Here is a 15,933-nt window from a genome sequence, read left to right on the forward strand (position 1 = left end):
TTCAAGCAAAGATTCCTACAGTTAAATAATGAGTACAAGATCAAATAAGCATGTAATTCAATTAAACATGTTGTACAAGTTTCAATTAAGAGATAAGACATGTAGACATGTAAAAATAGAATAACGACGATGAATATAACTTGAATAAATAAATTAATCAATATGCGACAGAGAGATACACAATTTAAAGCTAGAATTTTCCATATTTAGCCCGTGTACACACTAGTCACCTCGCATACATAGCCTTCAACATATTACAATTATCATAATAATACCAATCCTAAGGGGAATTTCCCCTACACAAGGTTAGACAAATCACTTATCTCGATTTGCGTCAATTTAATTCACTAGTAGGCCTTTTCTTCGATTATTCGACTCCGAATGGCTCGAATCTAGCCAAAATAATTTGATACAGTCAACAAAAATTATAGGAATCAACTCCATATGAAAAATATTACATTTTCCAAGAAAATCCAAAATTCAACCGAAAAATTGACAATGGCCCCACATCTCGGAATCCGATAAAAGTTATAAAATGTGAACGTCTATTCAATGACGAGTCTAACCATACCAAAATTACTTAATTCCGACAACAATTCAGTCCTCAAATCCTCAATCTTAACCTTAAGTGTTTCCACAAGTTTCCAACTTAATTCATCAATTAAATGTTAAAAACAACGATGGATTCAGGTAATTTAACCAAAAGTGAGTTAAGAACACTTATCCCGATATTTTTCTTGAAAATCTCCCGAAAATCGCCTCTCCCCGAGCTCCAAATCGTCAAAAATGAAAAATAGGATGAAGTCCTATTTTTAGAACTTAAACTTTCTGCCCATGCTTTTCTTCTTACGATCGCGGCCAAAGGCACGCGATCGTGAAGAACAAAAGAAGGCTGCCTAGAATTTAACACTATGCGATCGCGGATGAATGCACACGATCGCGAATAACCAACTTTCCAGACCTACGCGATCGCGGAATTATCCACGATCGCTAAGGGTTAAGCGCTTGGCCAGCTTTTGCCTCGTTTTCACTACGCGAACGTGGCCTTAGTCACGTGTTCGCATAGCAAAACCCTGTCAAATCTACGCGATCGCATATCACAATTTTCCAGTTGCCATCATAAGCCTACGCGATCGTGGGACTTCCCACGCAATCGCTTATAAGGAAACCAGAACACTACATTTCAGCAAACTTCAAGTCCAAACTTTGATCCGTTAACCATCCGAAACTCACTCGAGGCCTCCGGGACCTCAATCAAATACACCAACAAATCCTATAACATCATAGAAACTTAGTCGAAATCTCAAATCACATCAAACAATGCTAAAACCACGAATCACACCCCAATTCAAGCTTAATGAAACTAAGAAATTTCAATTTCTACATTCGATGTCGAAACATATAAAATCAAGTCTGATTGACCTCAAATTTTGCACATAAGTCATAAATGACATAACGGAGCTATTCAAATTTTCAGAATTAGATTTTGATCCCGATATCAAAAAGTCAACTCCCTGGTCAAACTTCCAAACTTAAATTTTTTATTTTCACCATTTCAAGCCTAATTTAACTACGGACTTCCAAATAATTTTTCGGACACGCTCCTAAGTCCAAAATCACCATACAAAGCTATTGAAATTATCAAAATTCTATTCCGGGGTCGTTTATACATATTTCACCATCCGGTCATTTATTTCATCTTTAAGCTTTCATCATTGAGACTAAGTGTCTCAATTCATTCGGAAACCTCATCGAACTAGAATCAATTACCCCGGCAAGTCACATACCAAGTGTAATGCATAAGTTGAGCAGTAAATGGGGGATCGGGGTTGTAATACTCAAAACGGTCGGTCGGGTCGTTATGTAGGTGATTCGGATCCTGTAGCCCGTATTCATGTAGTTGGCATGGACTATAGCACACGAAAAATTGGAAATCAACCAGAATTCCAATTTTTTTGCCCTAAAATACCAAAAAAATGAGGAACAGTCATGTTGAAGCCATGATTATTGTTCATTAGGTCATTTTATGGCCCCCCATAATTTTAGGTGATTCGAATCCGGTAGTCCGAATTCATGCAGTTGGCATGGATTATTGCACACGAAAATTTGAAAATCGACTCGAATTCCAGTTGTTTGACCTTAAAATGCCAAAAAAGAGGAACGGTCATGCCGAAATCATGACTATTGTTCATTATGTCTTTTTTATGGCCCCGCAAGATATAGGTGATTCGCATTCGGTAGCCCGACTTCGTGCAGATGACGTGGACTATGCACAAGAAAATTTGAAAATCGAGCCCCATTCCAGTTTTTTTGCCCTAAAATGCCAAATAAATAAGAAACGATCATGCTGAAGCCATAACTATAATTTAATAGGTCATTTTTTATCGCCCTTAAATTTTAGGCGATTCGGATCTGGTATCCCGGATTCATGCAAATGACGTGATAACACACAAAAGTTTAAAAATTGGCCTGTATTTTAGTTTTTTGGCCCTAACATACCAAAACACGAGAAATTTTACGGGGTTTAGTGACCCCTCAATACTACGCATAAGTCCACCTCTAACGAGGAGGTTAATTCAATAGCTAATGATTTTGCTAATTTAGCCTTTAGTCAAGAGTCTCATTTTAAATGACAATGCCTTTGTCTTCTAACATTTTTTTTTGCATGTAGCTAAGAGATGTTGAAGTTTCATTCTCTCAGCTTGATTTCTACCCATTGTTGCTTTATTTCTCTTTGGAAAGCAAAATATCAAGATTTAATTTTCTCAATCATTAATGTCACAATGGCCAAATCATAGACAAAAAGGGAGGTTTGAATTGGTCAGCCAATATAATGGACTTTTCTCTGTTTCTAGATTCACAGCGTTACGCAAGGAATGCATCGTGCTAATGTCGTAAGAGAGTTTGATTCGTATTTATTCCACATATATATATATATATATATATATATATATATATATATATATATATATATATATAGAGAGAGAGAGAGAGAGAGAGATAGATAGATAGATAGATAGATAGATATATAGATAGATCTTTCTAACTTCTTGCCTTTGAATAGATAACCTGTACCTTATGCCGTCACATCTTTAAATACTGATATAAGTATAATTTCAATCTCTAGGAAATTTATTTGATGAGAATTTAAATTTATAATGTTACGACTCAAATTGTGAATAGACGTCTTCGAGTATTTCCTTTATACTTTGACTCCCATTAACGAAAATTTTAGCTCTGAGTATCTTATCACAAAGTATAGTGCTGGAGTGGTAAGTACTCCTTCGTCTTTAACCAGAGGTCTCGAGTTCGAACCCCTGCGTATGGAGTCGCCTTTGTTAGGGAGCGCTTTATCCCCCAATGTGGGACTTCCCGGCGCGAATCCGGATTAGTCAGGCCCCAATGTGGGTACCGAATACCGGGTGAGAAATAAAAAAAAAGTATAGTCTATACTCGTTTGAGATAAGTGGCCCTAATGTGGGACTTTCCGGCGCGAATCCGGATTAGTCGGACCCCAATGTGAGTACCAGATAAAAAATTAAAAAAAAAAGAAAAGAAGTATAGTCTATACTCGTTTGAGATAAGTGGAAGAGAACTAATAGGTACTGTTAGTTTGAATTGGTCAGCACTCAACATTTGGACTTTCTTATTTGACCAACGACCATTCCACGTAGAAAAACTCGTTTTTAGCAGTCAACTCTCCCTTTTTTCCACATGCCTTTTTTGTTCACTTCTCATTATTTACATTATATATCCTTCCCTTTTAAATTCAAATGTTACTATCTTCTTGTTTTCATTACTCATCTCCTACAAAATCCACCATCTCATGCACCCAACTTCTCCATCAAATTTCATAAATAAGTTACTAAATCCCACAAAAAAACAAATTTTTTTCCATATTCCAAGATTGTGCTCGTTTCCCCGAGTAATTTGCTTGTCATCGACATTCCACTCATAAATAGATTCACATCGTGTTTTCCCTAAGTAATGCTTGCCACCGTAATTTGCTTGTCACTGACATTCCACTCATAAGTAGGTTCACATCGTGTCTAAATTCCCTGTAACCCTGTATACTTCAAGTTCGAGTCCACTTACTAAGAAACTCAACACGCCTCGTCAGTAGAAAGAGTTGAGCTACTAAGCTAAGCTGTTGTTGGGAAACTTGGGGCCGCGTCCACTTTTCTACGCTACATAATAGCTCCCCTTTTTCTTTTCCAATTCCTTCTTTTAAAATGGATTGTGCTTTCAATTGGGAATACAATACACTTATCAATGAGCTAACTCAAGGTATTGAACACACAAAGCAACTTAGAGCTTACTTGAGGTCAATGCCTTCAATTTCTGAAAATCAAGAATTGCTTCTGCAGAAGATACTTTCTTCTTATGAGCAATCTCTGTTAATTCTCAAATGCAGTGGATCGGCCGTTCAATCTCCACAGCCTCTGCCACAAACATGTGGCGCGATCGAATCTTCGGTTTCAGTTGATGGAAGTCCTAGGAGTGATGACAAGAAAAGGAGTTTCAAAGATCAACAGGAGCTCATAAATATTTCGAAAAAGAGGTAGATCAAATTCCGTTATAAAACATGATACTCCACTTTTCTGTACTTAGAAACTCTTTAACTTTACACTTCTCGTTTTACTCTTTAGGACATGCTCCTATAGCCACAGAAATATCATCACATGTTTAGACTCACAAGTTTTAAGGGTACTTTTGTTATGTCGCATCCAGTCAAACAGCGTCATATAAAATGAAACTGCGAATAGGTCAACTTAACCTGGTTCTTGATGTATGTTGCAGAAAATCACAGCCCACATGGACTGAACAAGTCAAAGTCAGCGCCGAGACTGGATTTGAAGGTCCTACTGATGATGGATATAGCTGGAGAAAGTATGGTCAGAAAGACATTCTTGGTGCTAAATATCCTAGGTAATAAGTCAATTTCTTCTCATGTTCTATATATAAAATGCACTAAAAACAATTATATGCTTATGTGTACTTATTTAATGAATTTTTTAACACAAATGCTATGTTTGAGCAAAAGCTACAAGGTTTGACCGAACCCGTAGCCGGGCTTCTAGCTCCCCTTGTGATCATTTCTACTCCATAATATTGAATTATCATATGTTTTGCAGAAGTTACTACAGATGCACATATCGTCACATGCAAAACTGTTGGACGACAAAACAAGTGCAAAGGTCAGATGATGATCCTACTGTATTTGAGATCACATACAAAGGCTCTCATACTTGTCACCAAGCTACTAATTCTGCACTACAACCGAAATCACCAGAAAATCAAGAATTCAAGAAACAAGCCAACTATCAAACAGGGCAATATTCAAATGAAGTACTCATGAACTTGAGAGCAAACCTGAGAGTCGATACTAATGATTTGGACAAGACTGAGACAACAGCAGCATGTTCTTTCTCCTTTCCTCCAACGTTCTCTAGTTTGACAGATGAAAATCAACATTTCCAGATTTCCCATGTTGATGAAAATCTGATGATAGGTGGCGGCTATTCACCGTCTTTTGTCTCTCCTACAACCCCTGAATCAAACTACTTCTCAATCTCAAGCAGCTGTCAGATGAATGGTTTTGGAATGGTTCATAACGTGCACCGTTCAGAATCAGACCTCACTGATATATTCTCAGCCAACACTTCCTCAACAAGTTCTCCAATTGTGGGCAGCGAGTTTTCACTAGACCATTTTGAGCTAGATCCAAATTTTCCATTCGATAACCCCAGATTTTTCTCATGAACACAAACTAATGCACTTGAAAAGAACAATAAAGATGAACAGTGTGGATGTGATCACCAGAATACTTTGTAAAAGTCGATGATCCCTCCTTTAATAATTAGTATAGACATGCTTTGTAAAACTTAGCAACAAAACTAGAAATTGAATAGAAACTAGCTATTATTTGTATACAATAGTCTACTGTATTACAAGGACTGAACTTCCTGTAATCTGACATCAAGCTGCGAGTGAAATTCAAGCATATTCTTTCAAAAGGCTATTGAACATTCATGAATCTATCAAACTACAGAAAGCTAAGTTGGATTCACCTTTGCTTACTATCATAAGTAGACCGAGAACAATCGGCGAAACCACAAAGTCAGAACAACTAACAGAGTGTAGGTATAAGTAAAACTATTACTCCCTTCGTCCCAATTTATGTGACATTCCACATAAATATTTATGGCTCGTTTTAGACCACAAGTTTCAAAAGTCTTCCTTTCTTTCTGAAACTCCGTGACCAAATTATTTTAGCCTTTCAACAGGAACACACCATTTACATGAAATTTGTTGGAGCATTGTATTTCAATAGGTCATCAAGAGAACCAAACCATAAATTCCAACAAATTAAATAAGAAAAATACAATAGTTTAAGAACGATTAGAACCATCACCAAAAACACGAGAACCAGAGTAGATGGTGATTATCTGAGGTCTTCAATGTCTGCGTCATGCCGTCAATTTTATGCAATCTTTCTCTGTTGATGCATCAAGATGGGATCCTTGCAACTATGCTTGTGGTAAGATACAATCTTGACCGGAGGGTCCGGGCCAACACATCAATAACAGCAACTACCTACCGAAAACAGACGGGCAAAGAAAAAACAGACATTTTTCTTTGAACCAATGATATACTGATGCATACAAACAACAAAGGATGATAAGTACATGTCAACTAGAAAGATGACTTCTTTTCCTCTTTAATTCCAGAGACATCATTGGTTTTGCCTTCTTCAGGATTCCCGGTTTTTCTAATAGCTTCTCTTAGACCCAACACAATGAATAAGTTGGTTAAAGTGAGCAGTGACTCAGCTCCTCCGTGCAACCAATCCACGTTCGATAGAGAAGTTCCATAATGCACTTTCGCTGTCACAAAGCATATCAATTAGAATCACAAATTTAAGTTTGATTAGTACAATTAATAGATTGTTTACTGAGAGAGGAAGTTACCATAAATTCCTGCAGGAACTGCACGAACGAGGTGAAAGAGAAGGAACCACAAGATCAGAACAAATAAAATGAAGTTAAAATAATATTGCCAGTATAGAGAGGTAAATTTTTGAAGAAGATTACGAAGTACATATGTAATGACATCAGAAGAGAAATATGAGGGACAAAATTTACACACTACTTTCCATCTATTGAACGTAATGCGATAGAAGAAATAAAAAGAGGATAGTGATGAAAGATTTTCCAACTATAGTTAAAGTGTCCTGAAATGCATAAAACCAGTCACTAACGACAAACTGTTCAAGCACATAAAACCAACAACCTACACGGGAAAACATTTCAATGATTGTTCTCGTCGGATCGGAACCTAGTCAAGAATTAAATCCAGACATATCCTCTGGAAAGCCAGAGAAGGCATCTGCATTCATACTTGATGCCTTTATAACTCCAAACCACCCTAAGTGCACATAAAGAATATTCTTTGAAAGTAACATACAAGAAAAAATAAGAGATGAAACAATGGTTAGAATTACAGTCAGACCTCTCTATAACAATATCCCTATATAACAACTCTTCACTATAAAAGCCAAGCTTTTTCGGAACCAATTTTCATATTATGTTATAATATATGTTCTATATAACAGCACTTCGCTATAACATCCAAAAATATTTGGAACAAACGAGGTTGTTATAGAGAGGTTTGATTGTATAACTTTATACTACTATTTAGCCGTAAAAGAAAATAACAAGCTTTCTTGTTGAATATGGAAAATTGAGAGTAAAAACAAGTTTTCGGTAAATCTCTTGGATCATAGTTATACAAAGGATAGTCTTCGTAAGAAGGACCAAAGCGCACCGAAAGAACCTACCGTTTCTTGTTAGTCATAACAACCAGAACGAATTAGCCTTTGTTTGCCCCATTGGCGAAATCATAAGTTGTGGTGAATCCATGTCGCTACTATAAAGTGCTTTCCATAGTTCAATAGAGAAAAGAGAGAAGAGCATGCCGATACCTTTACTACATTATTAAACATAATCTCTCTCTCTCTCTCTCTCTCCCTCCCTCATTACGTGCGCTTAGGCTACTAAGCCTTAAAAAACCAGTTTTCAACAACAACTATTCTGTAACAACTCAACCTAAGAGCTGATATGTCTCCAAGACCTCTAACATATCCGATTATTTCAGTTATTCCTAACAGAAGGGATAATCATTATTACTCTATAGAACCTCCCCTTCAATTTGACAGCTAATTATTTTCTTCTGTGCTGCCACATTAACCAAATTACACATGGTGACTAACTTTTTGTTCTTCATCGCCAGCTCCTTTGATTCGCAAGAGAGCAGTAACTACAAATGTTAAGACAACCTAATCGAATCAATTGCAGCAAATTTTAAATTCTGTCTCACAGTGATTCATAATCAATAAAATATCAATTAACATATCCAACTATTCTCTATCTGCTTAATGACCCCAAAATATAACCGATGGTAAAATTAAGATTTATAGTGGTAAATTTCAAAGGGGAGCCTTAGAGCAACGGTAAGGTTGTATCCGTATGACCTTATAGGTCACGGGTTCGAGCCGTGGAAGCATACACTAATGCTTCCATTAGGATAGGATGTCTGCATCACATCCCTAAGGATGTGATCCTTCCCATACATCGCGTGAATAAAAAGCCAGTGCAGCGCACTAAGCTCCCGCTATGCGCGGGGTTCGGGAAAGGACTGGACCGTAAGGGTCTTTTATAGGCAGTCTTACCCTGCATTTTTGCAAGAGGCCGTTTCCACGGCTCGAACCCGTGACCTCCTGGTCACATGGCAGCAACTTTTCCGGTGGTAAATTTCAACATTTTCCCTAAATGATGTTACTGATCAATCTAAAAAACAGTCAAATTATGATGAATAATCTAAACAACATAACAAGAAAAACAGCATGTAAAAATCAAAATAAGGATGTTACTCACTAGTGGCCCCTACAAAAGCAAGCAAGAAATAGAACCCAAAAAGTGTAAGTTTAGGAGCAGTCTTGGATTTGGTAATGAAGTACAAAAAACCAATATAAGGGAAAAGTGAAAAAGCAAAAAGCTGTGAAGCTATGCTTTGTGAATCAACATTTGGTGCCCATGGATCAACAGGTAAAAATCCACATTTCACAATTCTTGATCTTCTTTTACTGTCAAGTCTTCTACTTTTACCACAGTAATTGAGTTGTTTGGTAGTATTTCTCAAATTGGGACATGTTTGGAAACAGTGGAAAAATGGAGAAGAAGAGGAAGCTAGCGTTATGGGATTCTTCCAAACAGGGTGTAAGCAGTTTAACATTTTGCAGAAATGACCTTTTTTTGGCTTGATGAAAGGGAGGCTCAACCGTAAGTAGGAGATAGACTGAGAGGAGTTGAATGTGGGCTTGCTAGATGATTTATGAACCGGTTCATAGTTGGGCTTAATTTACTTAATTTAAGGAATCTTTACATAAATAGCCGACTCGATTTATTATTTACTTTTTCTAGCCAGTTTATATAAATTATACATGATTATACACATATTATAGATCGTTTAATCATAAGCAATACATCCGTCGGCTATTTTTAGTTTAAGAGGTTGGATAGATAGCTAGTTAGATTAATTCTTCTTAATTTAAAGATGGCCCATTAACCTTTTTCTCTATGAACTTTCATGTATGGGCCGTTTGACCTTGAACATTTAGCAAAATGGCCTAATTGACACCTAAACTTATACCAAATTTTAAAGTCGGCCACTCAATCATTTTAACACCTCAAATTGACATAATTAATATTAATATATGGTCCCATAATTTTTTTTTACCAAATAAACAGTTTCTAATTTCTTTCTCTTATTCTTTTGACGTTTACTTGTAATTTAAATTTTTTTTTTTTTTCGATTTTAGTGTTTTTTTTATTTAGGGTGATAACACTCCCTATGACCACATCAATTACACTGTGCCACACAAGCACTATCAACTGCCATAGGTGTTATTAGTACTCTTTTCATTGAATAGAGATGCTAAAATAAAATAAATAAAAATAGGGTAATTAGCTTTAAAATTCGATGCAAATTTAGGGGGCAGTTAGGTCATTTGCATTTTTAAATAAAACATTATTGTGGTTTTTGAGGAAAATTTTACTTTTTCTATTATGCTTAGTTGCAGGGGCGGCTCAAGCTCATATATGACCTAAAACCAAAGTTTAATATGATGCCTAAATTTTTTTTAAAAGATATAATATATATTTTTATTTGAAGTCTATTCTTCTAGCTTTTTGAGATGCAAAGTTGTTAATAATTTTTTATAATAATTTTTTAGTAATCATTATTTCTTCTAATAATTCCTTTTTAATTGATATTATAGCCAACTCATTTAGTCTTTCTTGAGCTATTATTTATTTTAGCTAAGATTTATCAATTTTAATTTTGAAAAACTTGTTATCGCTGAGGAAACTGTTATAGGAACTGATAACATTATTTTATAAGTAAAATAAATATTTTAAAAAGAATCAAGCCATTTTATTTGATTGAGTGCATAGTATCTTCTCGTTATACTATTTTTTCTTGTCAAATTAATTTCAATTCACACGTTAAAAAACATTTGCATACTACCCCCTTTAAAGTAACTCAAACGGTTACTTTATTTACATATATGGAGAAAAAAAAATTGTTTTATATGAAATAGTCTAACTTTGTACTAAAAACTCTAAATTTTATTTTATTTAAATTATTATATACCAATTATTTCAAAAAATGGGGGCCCCAACACACGCCTTATTAGACAAGGCACTAGAGCCGGCCCTGCTTAGTTGAAGTTATTTGTGAGTTAGATATTTTTAGGTTTACTGCTCAGGAAATAACAATAATTATTGAAAGAATGAGATTGATATATTTGAGCTCAAAATTTAGTAGTTTATAATTTTATATAATGCTCAGTTGAATTATATCGAGGTTTTTTATATTGCCTTTTTGCAGCTCAAAATTAGCAAATATTTGTGTTTTGAGTTGAAAATTTACTTTTTTGTATACCTAGTTGAAGTTTTTATTGGGTTTTAGAGTTTTTAACTTACGGATGAAAAACTAAAAATAGAATATGAATTTTTTTTAAAACAAGACTATTGTTTGACTCAAAAGATGTTAAAACCTTTTTGGACAAATCAATCAAAGATGAAGGGGTAAATCGTAGCTGAAGATAATTATCTCTAGACTAATTGTAGGTAAGGAGTTGCAAAGTTTCTTTGTATTCAAGATTCGTTCACTTTTCGAATGTCCATTTTCCTTACAAGATCTTTTTTCCCCTTATATACTAGAGAGAAAGCATTCAGAATTATAAGAATTAAAAATACAAGGAATATTCAATAGAATATTCTCAATGTCTCCTAATTGGCTTATATTTCTACAAGAGTCGTACAGTTTCTATTTTTGCCTTAAGGTCGTCTTCCTCGGGATGCCGATTCGAAGATACTCGGTCGTTGGTCGTACTCATCATAGGTCAAGGTTGGTCAAATTTGGACCCATACAGTTAGTCCCTCCACTTGTCAGGGTCGCGGCCGGATGCGTCCTTGATGAGCGTACCTCGTGCATTCTTTTGGAGAAATTTGACCTGTGGGAACGACATGACGTGGCCAACGGGAATTGGTCATCATATTCAGCAAGATATCGTGTGGTACACTTCTCCGGGAAGTGATGTCAGCTTTATGTGCGTCATCATTGCGCAGATTTTCAAGGTAGGGACTGACGGCTTGGTGCTTCGATTCTTGCGCTGCTTTGAAGTCTATCGCCTCGATTCTGGCGCCTCCCAATCCTATAAATAGGTGAAGGGTTTGATTTTTTGAAAAACTTTGGCCATTCCTCTTCTTGAAACCCCTTTCGCTATTCCTAGTTTGTTTTCATATCTTTCTGTTCTTCTTTCGATCTTCACCCAAAGCTTCTTCTTCTTTCCTCCTTTTGTGTTAATACTCCTCCATACGATATTATGCCGAGGTCTCGTCGTTCTCGTGAGGAGGTTCCTAAAGCCACCCCATCATCAACGATGCCTCCTTCTGATAGTGGAGAGGTTGTGGTAGAAGAGAATGACAGCCCTTCTACGGTGGAGGAGCTGCTACCGAGGCACCCCTTATCCCGGAGTGACTTCCTCAAGATCCACCTCCCACCCCAAACCCCATATTTTCTGAGACAGAGTAGGTCCATATTGATGCCCTTCGTATAAAGTATGGCATTCCTGCTCATATAGAAATGGTTCCAGCGGGGAGAGATTACATGGACATCCACAGACCTGGGTACTGTGCTTTCTATGAGTACCCTTTTATGATCGGCTATACCCTTCCTCTCTTCCCCTTAGCGGAAGAATTCTGCATATTTTACCAAGTTTGCCCAGCACAACTTTTGTCATACACGCTCAAGGTGCTTTTACTAGTAACTAAGTATGCAGAGTTGGCGGAATATAGTATTTCCGTCCATCACCTTTTGCACCTGTTCATGCCTGGCTTCCTCAGGGGTACCATGGTGCATTTGAGGCTTCGTGGTATGAAAGGGCTGGTGGTCGGGACGGATGACCGGGTGAGCCGAAAGTTTTGGCACAAGTATTTCTTTGTCAAGACCGAACACATCGTTTCTGACTCCGCCAGATTTCCGGAGCGATGGAACGGAACTGTAAGTGTCGTCGTTCGTTACGTTCCCCTCTAATCTGTAATTACTGTAACTTTTACATACTCGCCGTTTTGCAGCTATGGGTCGTCCGCCTCGCCCCATTGCGGGTATCAAGGATTGGGTAGCCCGCCTGTTGCCTTATGTAGTAGAAACTCGGACTTGGCCTACCTTCGTACAACGTTATGGCCCTAAAGTTTCCTCAGGTAAATGACTTACTACTTCTTTGGCCATGCAACCTTGCTTAATAGTACGACCCTTTTGTGATGATAGGTCGGGGAGCTTTTAGGCGGAGGGCGCCAGTTCCCGCCTTTAGAAAAGTCGTTGCTACTGTAGACACACGGTTTATCTTGAGCGAGTCTGTTCGGGAGGGTCGTCCTCAACCTATTCAATTGGGAGATTCTTCTCGAGTTGTGGCCACGAGGGAGGAGGCTTCTTCGGTACCGGCCTCACATTCTTTCTATGAATCTTCTAACGGGGATGAGCCGTTGGAGAGAAAAAGAAGGAGGCTGGAGCAGGGGAAGGGCGTGGCTATGGACGCCGATGACAGCAGGGCATCCCGGACGGCCCTGGTAACCGTATTCATGGCCGAAGCCATTTTTTCGGGGAGATCTCCCCAAGTGGAAGGAGTTGGTACGGGAGCCGGTTCAGTGCGCTCCATGAAGGTGGTGCGTCGTCTAATGTTGGAAGGCCTCGTGTTGAGGTTGGCGGCTCAGGTTTGGATATCTACCCAGAGGATGTTAATGAATTTATGGGTCGCCATACCCATGTAGAGGTTAGGACGGACAGATCCGACCGTCATATGGCAGTTCTGGGGAACTACAACTTGCTGTTGAACAGCGAGCAGGTGGCATCGACTCTCGATCCTCTATGTGTTGCTCCTGAAAGCGAGATACTTGGAGCAATGAGCGACATGGAGTTATCTCAGAAGGTCGCTGGTATGGCCTTGTAGGTAGGTACCTCTCCTCTTTTTGTTGTTGGATTGGTAAGATAATCGTCGTTCTGTATTTTGTTTCTAACTTCTTCCCTTCTCTTTTGTCAGACCCTCGTCCTGGAGGTGGAGAGAGAGCGTCGTGAGAGAAAAAGGACGGGCCTTTATGAGAAGATATCGTCCAATTATCAGTAGTATCATGCTAAGCATCGGGTGATGTCCGACATTTATCATCAGGATCCTGAGTTCCAGGTATTTCGTGAGGCGCTCAAGCAGCGGGAGGACCAATTGGAGCGCAAGATAGAGGAGCTAAGGGAGAGGGACGAGGAGCTTGTGAAGGCGTCGCCAATAATAGCGAACTAGAGGCCTCCCTTAAGGCGAAAGCGGACGAGCTTGAATTGAGTAGGGGGTGACGGCTGAGAATGCCGACTTGCAACTGAAGGTGGCCGACTTGACTGCCGAGTTGAGTGCTAAGGTAGTGAAGATTGAGGGGCTTAAGGGCTAGTGATCGTCAGTGCCGATAAGTTGGCGATAGCTATTTCTGAATCGGTATCTTTGGAGGATGCCCTCCGTATTTCCAGGTTGGAACTGACTGGAGAGAGGGAAGCCTCTAGACATCAAGTTGCAGGGCTCAAAGGGCGTGTCAAGGAGCTGGAGGCGGAGTTGGCCGCATTGAAGGGACAAATTGCCTCGCCAAGGGCGGAGGAGGCAAGTCAACGTTCTCAGCCTTCTACGTCTCGTACCTCAGTTGATCCGGGAGCGCCCGCCATTTGTACAAGTTGTGGGTCCATACGGAGGCTCGGCTTGATGTGTATAAGTATTTTCACACCGAGGGTAGGGCTACTGAGGTGGAGGTTCAGGCTATGCACGCCGAAGCTCGTGCAGCTCGTGAGTCATGCGGGTACGACCCCCTCACACCTGACAGGGAGGGCATCAATTCTGATGGCGCGAATCACCTTGCTTCAGATTCAAGGTATGAAGACGCTTAACCCGCTGGGGATGTTGTGTAGTCCTGGTTTGTATTTACTTTTGTTTTGGAATTTTTGCACGAGTCGTGCTTGGGCCTGTTTGTAAGGGCAATTGTAAATGATATTTTGCTGTAATGTAAAATTTTACTTTCGTCGGCTTGTTTTTTCATGCATTTATCACACATTATATTAACTCCCTTGGCTATTGGGATGTTGTTTTGACCTGTCATCGAAGTAGAATCCCGTCGTAGTTCGAACGAGGTCGACATTATATTGTTGTCGATGGCCTTGGCCGTGGGGATGTTGCTTTGAACTGTCATCGAAGTGGAATCCCGTCGTAGTTCAAATAAGGTCGAACTTGTATTTTCATCGATGGCCTTGGTCATTGGGATGTTGCTTTGAACTGTCGTCGAAGCAGAATCCCGTCGTGGTTTGAACGAGGTTGAACTTGTATTTTTATCGATGGCCTTGGCCATTGGGATGTTGCTTCGAACTGTCGTCGAAGAAGAATCCCATCGTGGTTCGAACGAGGTTGAACTTATGCTTTCGTCGATGGCCTTGGCCATTGGGATGTCGCTTCGAACTGTCGTCGAAGCAGAATCCCATCGTGGTTCGAATGAGGTCAAACTTATGCTTTTGTCGATAGCCTTGGCCATTAGGATGTCGCTTCGAACTGTCATCGAAGTAGAATCCCGTCGTGGTTCGAACAAGGTTGAACTTATACTTTCATCTAGGGCCTTGGCCATAGGGATGTTGCTTCGAACTGTCGTCGAAGTAGATTGTGTGCCCCCTTTTTCTCGCGAAATCGGGTTTACGACATTTGGTATGGGACAACTCGTTCCTTTTGGGAACTGGGTTTTGCATTTGAAGAGTCACCACCTAATGATTTAAGATGCACTAGGACACATACAGGGTTTAATTCTAAGTTATTTGAATAAGGGTAAGGGCTTGAAATTATCCTAAACGGAATGTGTTAGGCACCCCTCAAGATCCGCTAGTGTGGTTCCCAGCCAGACAGTTTTTGTGAATTTGTGCAATTAGCAAGTAATCAAATAAGGCTTAAATAAAAGGGGATTTAAATTTAAACACATAAGAGAAAGAACAATTAAAAGAAGAGAAGTTTGCAAATCAAGGGAAAGGTGGGTCCTAGGTTTATATTTAATATGGATCACATCAATGCGATACCCGGTATGACACTCCTAAAAATAGGGGATACACGTGGTATTAGCGCACCGGTCATCATATCCACATCTACACTTCTCACCCCGTTAAGGTATTAAAGCGCGGATTGGTCTCGATCACTATTGCACGCTATTACCCGCCTCATTCTTATCAGTCCCACAGGAATTTAGGACTACTGTTCCTAAAAGGGAGGGATATTAGACTGATTTTGGTTTCAAAAAGTAAAAAATC

General features: G+C 38.9%; 2 protein-coding genes across 2 annotated transcripts; one reads left to right on the plus strand and one right to left on the minus strand.

The window, feature by feature from the left end:
- Positions 1-3,778: 3,778 nt before the first annotated feature.
- On the plus strand, positions 3,779-6,029 carry LOC107825953 (putative WRKY transcription factor 53). Its single transcript, XM_016652887.2, has 3 exons — positions 3,779-4,561; positions 4,801-4,929; positions 5,136-6,029. The coding sequence occupies exons 1-3, from the start codon at positions 4,233-4,235 to the stop codon at positions 5,761-5,763; spliced, it is 1,086 nt and encodes a 361-aa protein (XP_016508373.1). The 5' UTR covers positions 3,779-4,232; the 3' UTR covers positions 5,764-6,029.
- Positions 6,030-6,063: 34 nt separating this feature from the next.
- Positions 6,064-9,361, minus strand: LOC107825955 (uncharacterized). Its single transcript, XM_016652888.2, has 4 exons — positions 8,937-9,361; positions 6,972-6,989; positions 6,690-6,887; positions 6,064-6,597 (listed from the first exon to the last, which is right to left on the minus strand). Exons 1-3 carry the CDS (start codon positions 9,292-9,294, stop codon positions 6,697-6,699), a joined length of 567 nt encoding a protein of 188 aa, XP_016508374.1. The 5' UTR covers positions 9,295-9,361; the 3' UTR covers positions 6,064-6,597; positions 6,690-6,696.
- Positions 9,362-15,933: the final 6,572 nt, after the last annotated feature.

This window comes from Nicotiana tabacum, chromosome 5 (assembly GCF_000715075.1).
Source record: "Nicotiana tabacum cultivar K326 chromosome 5, ASM71507v2, whole genome shotgun sequence".
Taxonomy (NCBI): Eukaryota; Viridiplantae; Streptophyta; class Magnoliopsida; order Solanales; family Solanaceae; genus Nicotiana; species Nicotiana tabacum.

Bases quoted from the DNA above. Each gene is read 5' to 3' on its own strand.
- LOC107825953 (XM_016652887.2), top strand. From the start codon at position 4,233: ATGGATTGTGCTTTCAATTGGGAATACAATACACTTATCAATGAGCTA. The intron at 4,562-4,800 runs GTAGATCAAATT...TGTATGTTGCAG, and splicing joins ATAAATATTTCGAAAAAGAG to AAAATCACAGCCCACATGGA. The intron at 4,930-5,135 runs GTAATAAGTCAA...TATGTTTTGCAG, and splicing joins CTTGGTGCTAAATATCCTAG to AAGTTACTACAGATGCACAT.
- LOC107825955 (XM_016652888.2), bottom strand. From the start codon at position 9,294: ATGTTAAACTGCTTACACCCTGTTTGGAAGAATCCCATAACGCTAGCT.